At 37.7% G+C, this 10,952-nt stretch overlaps 1 protein-coding gene across 2 annotated transcripts; it reads right to left on the reverse strand.

Annotated features, from left to right (window-relative positions):
• Positions 1-3,279: 3,279 nt before the first annotated feature.
• LOC134675804 (leucine-rich repeat protein SHOC-2-like) lies at positions 3,280-10,802 on the reverse strand. 2 transcript variants are annotated; one of them, XM_063534102.1, is made up of 7 exons: positions 10,214-10,802; positions 8,234-8,396; positions 7,250-7,345; positions 6,245-6,413; positions 5,787-5,902; positions 4,023-4,103; positions 3,280-3,381 (listed from the first exon to the last, which is right to left on the reverse strand). In XM_063534102.1, exons 1-6 carry the CDS (start codon positions 10,702-10,704, stop codon positions 4,050-4,052), a joined length of 1,089 nt encoding a protein of 362 aa, XP_063390172.1. In that variant the 5' UTR covers positions 10,705-10,802; the 3' UTR covers positions 3,280-3,381; positions 4,023-4,049. The 2 variants fall into 2 exon arrangements, with proteins under 2 accessions (XP_063390172.1, XP_063390171.1); XM_063534101.1 differs by having other exon boundaries at positions 3,283-3,381; positions 4,023-4,121.
• Between the last annotated feature and the right edge of the window lie 150 nt (positions 10,803-10,952).

Genomic DNA, 10,952 nt, shown 5'->3' on the forward strand with positions numbered 1-10,952 from the left:
AGCGCGTGTTCAGATAATGTGAACACCTTGGCCGCTCCGATATATCTGATGGCGACTGTACCTACATGGACCGTAATACAAGCCTTAATTCCGTGGCCTCATTTTTTTATTTAATATTCAGTATTTCTATAAGCTTTTTGGCACAGCCAGATCTTCAAGATGCTTAAATATGGAGACTACAACTTTAAGGTGGTTCGCCTAGGTTACTCAAAACTTAACTCTCGCTAGATGGCACCACTTTTGCAAAATTTCAGATTTTATTTTTTTGTGAAATGGTCTTGGTATTTGTATACTTAAAAGTATGTTTCGCGCACTCTTTAAGTAAATATTGAACTATTAAAATAAACATTGAATACTTCATTGTGCAAAAACCACCTTTTTAATTCGACGGAGTGTTGCTGTCACGCTTTTTCCTACTGTTACTCACACATGCAAACAGTGTTTCCGTGATCGTTGTAGTAGACAATTTCACACAACGTAAGTATGTTGCAATAGCGTAACGGTATGTTCGTGGAAATACGTGCAAGAGGATTGGGGTTCAAGACTGGTGCGAGTAGGTAATTTCTTTTTGTTTCTCCTTTGTGTTATCTTACCTTTAAACGAGCAATTATTATGTATATAATTATTTATTTATATATTTGGATGGTATCAGAAACGGCTCTAACGATTTCGATGAAATTTGCTATAAGGGGTTTGATCTCTTAGCTAGGTCTGATCTATGAGAAAACGCGCATTTTTGAGTTTTTATGTTTTGTAAGCTTTGGTCGGTCTCCCAGATATTCAATCTTCTTCCTCACGTGGGGTCCGCTTGGCAACTAATCCCAGAACTGGCATGCGCACTAGTTTTTACGAAAGCGACTGCCCTGACCTTCCAACCCAGAGAGTAAACTTATTTGGATTAGGCCGGTTTCCTCACATTGTTTTCTTTCACCGAAAAATAGGTATCGGTATATAAATAGGTATCAAATGCTATTTCGTACAAAAGTTCGAAAAATCATTGGTACGAGCCGCGGTTGGAACCCGCGACCTCCGAATTGTTTTCCGCTAGGCCAGCAGCGCGTTATCAGGTATTATCAATAAATTACTTTATCAACGTTTTCAAAAAAAATATTCAATACCTGATTTTCACAGATTAAGATCTTTTTGGGTTCTTCCAACTCAGAATCACTAGCATATTCTTGTTGAATCCTGATGCTAATATAAAAACTATGTCCCAAATATTTGTATACAAGTTTTAGTTTCCGCTACGTCACGCAGGCTGGGAAACATTTTTGATACTAAAACCTGACGTGATGGAACCGACATTTTAGGATATCTTTTTATGCTAGTATGGAGAATACCTACTGACGATTCTTAGCGGAATGACCCCAAGGAAGTCCAGGTTTGTAAGTGTCAACTGATACCTGCAGGTATCAGTTTTTTTAAAGCGCTAATATGTAGTTATAATTCTACAAGTAAAGCAATCCCTTACTGCTCAACCTCTAATAAAGTAGTAGGTAATTGTAAAATAAAATGAAAACATATTTTTTTTTTATTATGATTTCAAGTACAGTACATTTTTTAGGGTTCCGTACCCAAAGGGTAAAACGGGACCCTATTACTAAGACTTCGCTGTCGGTCCGTCCATCCATCCGTTCGTCCGTCCGTCTGTCCGTCTGTCTGTCACCAGGCTGTATCTCACGAACCGTGATAGATTTCACAGATGATGTATTTCTGTTGCCGCTATAACAACAAATACTAAAAACAGAATAAAATAAAGATTTAAGTGGGGCTCCCATACAGCAAACGTGATTTTTGACCAAAGTTAAGCAACGTCGTGCGTGGTCAGTACTTGGATGGGTGACCGTTTTCTTTTTGCATTTTTTTTTCGTTTTTTTTTTGCTTTATGGTACGGAACCCTTTGTGCGCGAGTCCGACTCGCACTTGCCCGGTTTTTTCATATTTGTTATCCGTACCTGAAACCTGAAAGAAATTGTATAATATCATGAATCTAGGAAAAAATCACTAATGTAATAGAAAGAAAGATGATGCAACATTTGCAACAATATGGATTCTAATAAAGTTATAATCAAGTTATAATTTACTTATCTGGTTGTAACTATAGTTCGTTTTTTTTAGCATTAGAAAGAACTTGCAAGAAGGTAAGCGATCTTGACATGTCTTTTAATTCAAAAACGCTTTTTAAATATCAAAAACGATTACTTATGAAAGCAGAAGAATATAAATGATGGTATTAGATTTATAATTGTTACATATTTGCCGTAACTTAAAATTTTTAAAATGTGTTTTTCAATTAAAAGGCACGTCAAGATTGTTTACCTTATTTCTAATGCTAAAAAAAACAAACTATAGTAATAATTGAGTTTTTCATTCATAGACAAAATCCATTATTTTTAACCACAGGAAATTTTATACACTTCTCTTTTATTGCAGTGAGGATGTCCTGATTGTAAAAATCAGAGAGATTAGGTAGAGTATAATTTCTAATTATCTTTGTAAAAATAAAAGAATACGTGTAGCCCATACTTAATCAATCGATTTATGATAATAAGAAAAATTAATCAATCGATTTATGATAATAAGAAAAATTAAATAAAAATAAAAAAACAATACGAAATTTAGGTGTAACAAAAATACAAAAAGTTATGTTCCAGCATACAATGACTGGGGATCGAACCGGGAATCTTCCGTTTGCAAGCAAAAAAGCGACTGTTTGCATAACACGCCATGATAGTTCTTAGCTAAGCTGACGAACTTCGGGTACTTATTCTCGCTTAGGTCAATTAACTACCTGTCAAATATCAGTGTCAACAAAATTGGACTAAACATGACGGCACTCCAAATTCGAGCCGTGGTCAGCCCGGCAACGTCGGAAATGGTATGGCAACGTCGCAAATGTATCTGTACACGACATTTGTGACACACACATACGTAAAATTGATGAAAAGTTAACTATGATTTTTGCATGATTTCTGTATGAAACATTGTTTTCCTGTTAATTTCGCGCAAACGAATATTCGAAAGAAGATAAATGCGGAAATATTTATGTACTAATAGTGTGTAGTTACTTAATGAGCTTTGATTGAATTTTGTATGAAAAGCGAACCACCTTAAGAGATGTTTACAGTTTTTAACCGACCTAAAAAAAAGAAGGATCAATTCGACCTGTTTTATAACAACATGTCATAAGCACATAGGTTCAATTGTCTTCACATGAATGTTTACAGTTTTTCTAAACAGGAATAATGACATTTCAAGTTGCATTGTCAAATGAAACAGTTGCTAAAAAAATTATTGATATAATCACCATTTCCCTCGTAGTTTTCCCTGCTTAACTAGCGGTGAAGTAGTGGAACAGCTCTGGCCAAATCACGCCCTAATCTGTAAGAATTAGGGAGTTTATGTTGTATTTAAGCTTCCGACTATTCAGGGTCATGAAATAAATTAAAGGGCCTAGAATACTTAACCTTCTATGACAGATTGACAGCGTCTTTATAATTTGAATACAAAAAAAACCGTCTGGTGATTTGTATATTGTTAGAGAGTTACCCCATAGATCAATACCGTAACTAAGAATGGACGGGACGAGACCATGATAGGTCCTAAGAGCTGCTTGATAAGAAACAAATTAACTTAATTTTCTCAACGCTTTGGTTGTCATGAACAAAAATATTGATATGTTCTTTCCAATTTTCAACCGAATGACGTAAGATCTCAAATAAAGTCTGTGCCTACACATGTTCCATGATTATTAAAGGAACGTAGTTCATATAAATACAGTAAGGCCCACTTGCACCATTTCATTAACCCGGGGTTAACCGGTTAAACCAGGAGTTGCCATGGTTAGCCATACAATTTGACACTAGGTTAACAGTTTAACCGCTTAACCCCGGGTTAGTGGAATGGTGCAAGTGGGCCTAAGACAATCAAGAGCTAGTATTAGTGATTGAATTAGATTAATACGTACTCGTATGTTCGGTAGCACCAGTCGTTAAGCTATTTGTTTTTATTTTTTTACTTACCATAATTATCCTCCCAGTGTTGCCAGCTTAACTGGCGGTGGAGGCGTAGCGGGACAGCTCTGGCAACACCATGCCGACGGCCTGGAAGAATTGAGCGATCTATGTGAGCGTGTTTACAACGCCGTCCGGTGGTCGCATGATTGTTAGTGTGTAAACTGAGTTGACGCACACAAATATGGATAAAGTACCGACTTTTGTTGTGTCTAAGTGTGGTATTCCACCTGACTAATGTTATCACGTCAGTAGTGTAAATATAGGGAGTCTAGCTCAAATAGGTAAATATGTTTTGGGCCCATTTCCGGGGCTGTTTTATATCGGTATATGTTCTGTATCACATGTGATGTACCTCACCTAATGGGCAATTGAAACAGCTCACTTTGAATATATGTTTCCATACAAGATTGTTCGTTTATTAAGGTAAATGTAAGACGACTACCCTAATTATAGGTATTTACTCATATGTTTTGTAGGTATGTATTTCTGCGGCTGTTTTGTTATCACTCTCTCATTAAGCAAAATGTGAGACGCAATACACATTGGAGAAAGAAATGAAAGTGGAATACCACCCTAAAGTAATCTTATCAACGCAACACATACAAAGACGGGAAACACATACCGACGTTTAATTTGTTTGTGTGTTCCGTTTGTTAAATAAATTACTTAAGAATCTTTAGATATGGGTGTAGATGCTCGGGGGGGGGGGGGGGGGGGGGTATTGAAAAAATGGTATATATCTCTTTTAATGAATATAATTATATATTTCGTGCGGAAAATGGTAACTATATTTATTACTGGGCCCATGCGCATGTGGTAGGTAGGTATGACGACGCCATGGAGAGGCTTGTTGTTCAGGACAGAGTGGATCACACGAGGTGGCACAAGACCCAGATTGCAGCCTACAATGCGATGAACCGACCAAGATAAAACTCTCACCGTGTCACCTTTAAATATGTGCGTGCGGAATGCAATAAATAAGTTATTGGCAAAAATTTCATTTTTGGTACAAGCTTTTATCGCTGACTGTACTTTTCTTACGACAGAGAACTAATACTCATTGAGACAATTCTAAAAACCCCTAACACAATTTGGTTGCGTTGTTTCATCGCAGAGTTCATATGGCCACCTCCTGTCTCCATCATCAGATCAGCTCGATGGTACCATAATATTGCATTGTCATCCGATTTATACATGCATGCAAAATTTCAGCTCAATCGGAAACCGGGAAGTGGATCAAATTTAACTTGCAAGATTTGATTACAGACAGACAACGGGACAGGTGAAACTAAATAAAAGCTTATAGCGAAGCATGGCGGGAAACAACAAAAAACCGGGCAAGTGCGAGTCGGACTCGCGCACGAAGGGTTCCGTACCATAATGCAAAAAAAAAACGAAAAAAAAAAGCAAAAACAAACGGTCACCTATCCAAGTACTGGCCACTCCCGACGTTGCTTAACTTTGGTCAAAAATCACGTTTGTTGTATGGGAGCCCCATTTAAATCTTTATTTTATTCTGTTTTTAGTATTTGTTGTTATAGCGGCAACAGAAATACATCATCTGTGAAAATTTCATCTGTCTATCACGGTTCGTGAGCCTGGTGACAGACAGACGGACAGACGGACGGACAGCGAAGTCTTAGTAATAGGGTCCCGTTTTACCCTTTGGGTACGGAACCCTAAAAAAGGCCGTACAATGACCTTAATGACCACGACTGCTCTCAGAGCAGTGCTCTAACGACTGAGAAGAGAGCCTCAATGCCGGCGTACCTCATTATCGGCGCGCTCCTCGTCGCTCTGGTACTGCACGTCCAGCTCGGAGCTGTTCACGCTGTTCTCCCAGTCCTCAGAGGAGTCTACCGAGGATGCGTCCAGGTCCATTTCGGCTGAAAAAGGAAATTCGCTCAATATTAGATTAGGTAGGCTATAAGTTAGGGGACGCGCTGGTGGCTTAGCGGTAAGAGCGTGCGACTTTCAATCCGGAGGTCGCGGGTTCAAACCCCGGCTCGTACCAATTAGTTTTTCGGAACTTATGTACGAAATATCATTTGATATTTGCCAGTCGCTTTTCGGTGAAGGAAAACATCGTGAGGAAACCGGACTTATCCCAATAAGGCCTAGTTTACCCTCTGGGTTGGAAGGTCAGATGGCAGAAATCGTAAAGTTAAGAGAATCAAAAGCTAATCTTTACGCTGTACCTTTACAAATGGGATGTCTCTGTCACTCACCCATGAAGGCGTGGTTGTCGAGCCGCCTGGGGCCGGGCACGGCGGGCAGGCGCAGCGCGGTGGCGTTGACGGCCAGCGCGGCCGCGTGCCGCCCCGACCCCGACGCTGACGCTATCTCGCTCAGCGAGCTCGGCGTTGACACGTCCGCGTAGCGGATGAGCATGTGTTTCTGAAAACAATATCGGGTGACTGCTAAAGTTATTGGCCACTACCACAGAATAAATAATAGTACTAAGTACAGAAGACTCACTCTCTAACAAAATGCGTCTGTTACGATGAGCACAGATATGGCCGCTAGGTAGCGACAGCGCCACGCGCGGCTTATGGCAAACCCCAAAATTGGGGCCGAACGGATGTACTTTTAGCTACCTGTAGCAAAGCGACGAAATCGCGGAGTGAGACACGCGTGCCACTGCGTAGTATATGGCAAATCCTAAAAATAAGACTTCTTTTCGCTTGTTTCTTTCTGATTTGTTAGAAAAGGGCAATTACTATGAAGTGACCAATAACTAATAGCAGTCACCCTCTTTAGAAGCGAAAATAATGAGTAAAACCCACAGAGGTGTGACAGTATCTCGCTCGCAAGATAAGACTGACCCATCCCTCACTAATTAATACTTCTAAACAAGTAACATAGAACAAGTAATAGTAGTAATAGTAATAGCTTTTATTTCATGCGTTTTTGTTATTTTTACACTTTCATTGTTATACACTTATTTATTAAATAGTTTTTTTAACTTTTATTGTTTTTCACTTTATTTTATTCATTTGCATGCCGCGTGTGCGGAAAAGGCCTCCCCCAGTTTTTCCCATTCCTTCCTATTCTGTGCTGTTCTCCACCAGAATCTATCGAAATTTCGTAGCATCTCTCCATCTAGTATTCGGTTTTTATTGCAACATAGAACAAGACGGGTAGTCTATCTCACAGACCGCATATGTCGGCTATTGTGTGCGGATCTCAGCCAGCTAATTTTGGGTAGAATATTTAAAAAAAAATTAACTTACTGGATGATCAAGCTCACAGATGGGGTTGTCCCTCATGTCTATCATTTCTAACACTTGCAGGGAATTTATGTCGAAGTCCTCAGGTAAGCTGGATATCTAGAATATTATAATTTAGATTAAACGACCGAATTAATAATAATAGAGCTTAACCTAGTTTATTCTTATTCGCCATTTGTACATTTTATTGGTATTTGATGCAATAAAGTTTAAATAAATTCTTTTCCACTTTAGTGGCCTCAATTTTAACCTCGAGCCGCCCATATGTTAAATCTTGCCAAGCAAAATGAAATCTTATTTTGTCAACACAAAGTTCAAATTAAAATGGAACAGGAGACCTTTTTATAGGTCTCTGGGCGGCTAGAGGTTATATCTTTCAAAGTTTACAGGCCCGATTTAGTTCATAAATTATTGTTTATCCCATTCTTACAAATACATAAGTCAAAATGACAGATAAAGACAAATGATTCATAGCTAATTCAGTCCAGTAACGTGTTTATGAATAATGCCATAAGTTTTTAACTCACCCTTCATAATCATAATAGCCTTTATTGCCGAAACAAAAACGGTATTACATTATATTTTTAAACAAATTTACTTAAAAACTATAGGCGTATCTTGTGACACAGGCCTCTCCCAGCTGTTTCCATTCCTTTCTACTTTAACTTTGTTACTTTCTTAAATCTTATTCTGCTTTTGGAGCATTCCATGAAATTGTCTACCGTTTGTCCCGTACAAACGCAAATGTTCTGAAGATTTGCAGATATAAGAGATTCCTTTTCTATTAAAAATGGAAAAAATATGCACAGAGGAATAATTGCCTGCTTTAAATGCCGAAAAAAAAGTCGCAACACAGGAAATAAAATGCGTTTTTACGGGACAGCCCGTGGAATGCTCCTTTTCAGTTATATTTGTTTTTAATGTTTCAGTGTTGGAACTATTTCTTATAGGAGCTGGAAGGGATTGGTCCTTGGAACTTAACCTTACCTGGTTATTATTAAGCTGTAGAAACATGAGATCACCGCACTGCAGCACGGACATCGGGAATTCCCTGAGGTTGTTGTGCCGCAGATTACAGTGTACCAGGGCTTCTAGGCCTCCGAGGGTGTTCGGTAGGGTCTCAATCTCATTGTGCTCTAGGGTTAGCCATCTGGAATGTGGTATGATTTGAAATATTGGTGCAGAATTGGTGTTGTATATAAATCTATGGTAGTATGGTCATACCTTCAGTTAGAATAAAAGTTGTTAAAAGAATACAAAGCAAACATAAAGATGATAATAGTATTTTATTGTAACTAAGTGCATTTCAAGCACATTTTTTTTTAGGACATTTTTTACACAAATTGACTAAGCCCCACGGTAAGCTCAAGAAGGCTTGTGTTGTGGGTACTCAGACAACGATATATATAATATAATAAATAAATAAAATAAAATAAAAATAAAAAGCCTTTTATTTCCTTTTGTTATACATAAGTTTGTTACTATATTTATGTTGATTTAATTTGTAGGAACCCGTTAGGTGAAGGCCTCTTCCAAAGATATCCATTTTTCACGGTCTTGTGCTATTCTCTTCCAATTTGGACCAGCAATTCTTTTCATGTCTTCCTCCCAGCGCAGTCATATGCAGCTTAAAATGGAAAAACCAAGGCCTATTTATCAAAGGGAAATATCTCAGCCACCTCAGATTCGCAGACGACCTGGTGCTGCTCGCGGAATCGTCCCGAAACCTGCAATCCATGATAGATGGTCTCCAAAATGCAAGCAAACAAGTAGGACTGGAGATGAATATAAATAAAACAAAAACCATGACCAACTCAAAACAAATAGATATCATTGTAGACAACAAACCATTAGACTATGTTGAAAGCTATATATACTTAGGAAAGCAGATTGGTTTCAACAACAAGAACAATGAACTAGAAGTTGACAGAAGAATCAAAAATACATGGAACAAATATTGGTCTTATAAAGAAATATTTAAAAGTAGCATGCCAATAACTCTTAAAAAGAAGGCTATGGACACCTGCCTCATCCCCAGCTTAACATATGCTTGCCAGACATGGAAGTTCACAGAAAAAATAAAAAATAAAATTATTACTTGCCAGAGGGGAATGGAAGGAAGCATGTTGAACATAAAAAAGATACAAAAGATAAGACATAGTAAAATAAAAGCAACAATAAAAGCAATAGATGCTCTAGAACACGCTAGAAAGCTAAAATGGAGATGGGCGGGACATGTGGCTCGCCTAAAAGACCACAGATGGACAGCCATAGTCACGAACTGGAAAGGCCCAGACGGTAAGCGCCGAAAAGGCAAACCAAACATGCGCTGGGATATATAATATATAAATACTTAAATACATAGAAAACAACCATGACTCAGGAACAAAATATCTGTATCATCATACAAATAAATGCCCTTACCAGGATTCGAACCCGGGACCATCGGCTTCATAGCCAGGGTCAGTACCCACTAGGCCAGACCGGTCATCGAAACACAAACAACACAAACACACAATTTTGTATTGTTGATGAATAAATATGATGATGATGATGATGGGTATAAAATACCAATACTGTATTGAACACAATTTTTAAAGCTAGGTTTTAGTTAAGTATGCCACTTTTTAAAATGTTACCTCAAATTTCGTTTTTTTTATTAAGTCTAAAAATATCTTCTTCATTCCCATATCACTTTGGGTCAGCGCTCCTCATAAGTTTTCGCCACAACAATCTATTTTGTGTTGTCCCTGCATCTACATTATTATTTCTAGCATTATTAAGTCTAAAAATATATTTGTCCTTAACCACACAAAATAATGATAATGTATGAAATGTGTTTTGTTTTGTATTTGTTAAGTGAATAATAATTAAAACACTTGTTAATAAAAACAATAAAATCCTTGCCAACTAGTTTCCGCCAGAAATTCAATGTCAAGTTCATTCTACGTTAAAAATAATTCTCACCTCAATTTTGACAGTTTGGTCATTTCCTCCGGTATAGTTTTGAGTAGATTTCCTCGCGCCCCAAATGTATCTAACTTACTAAGGTTCCCGATCTCCTTTGGTATCTCCCGGAGCCCTATCCTGTTGCACCAGAACGCCTCAAGGTTCTCCAGTTCACCAATCTCGGGTATCAACACTTGTAAAGGATTGTAACTCAAATTCAAGTTCACTAGGTTTTTCAAGCTCCCTATCTCCGGTGGCAAGGAACTTATGTTGTTATAATCAAGGGTCAGCGTCGTCAAATTTAATAACTGTGTTAATTCCACTGATATTGTTGTTATTTTGTTTCTATGTAGGTAAAGATGCTCGACTTCGTAACAGGTATACAAAAGGCTGGGAATTTCTGTGATATCGAACGCGTTGAGGCTCAGTCTTGACTTTTTTTTCACTACTGCTGATTCTATTATGGCCAATATGTGATTATCACGAATAAATTTTAATATTGAACTCATTTTTGAGTTATTTTGGGTGCATTTCAAGAAACTATTGCGTTTGAATTTGTTGTGTAAATGACAGGTGCATTGGAGTTGACAGTGACAGTTGGACAATTTGACATTTTAAAGAAGTATTTTTCTTATGATAAATAAATTTTATTTACCAATAACAAATAAAGTGATAATAAAAACAACATTAAAATTAAAACTAAAATTTAACAGAACTTATAAATAAAAAATGCTCCCCAGGTCGCCTTCGTTTGTTA

Source organism: Cydia fagiglandana, chromosome 23 (genome assembly GCF_963556715.1).
Source record: "Cydia fagiglandana chromosome 23, ilCydFagi1.1, whole genome shotgun sequence".
Classification (NCBI taxonomy): Eukaryota; Metazoa; Arthropoda; class Insecta; order Lepidoptera; family Tortricidae; genus Cydia; species Cydia fagiglandana.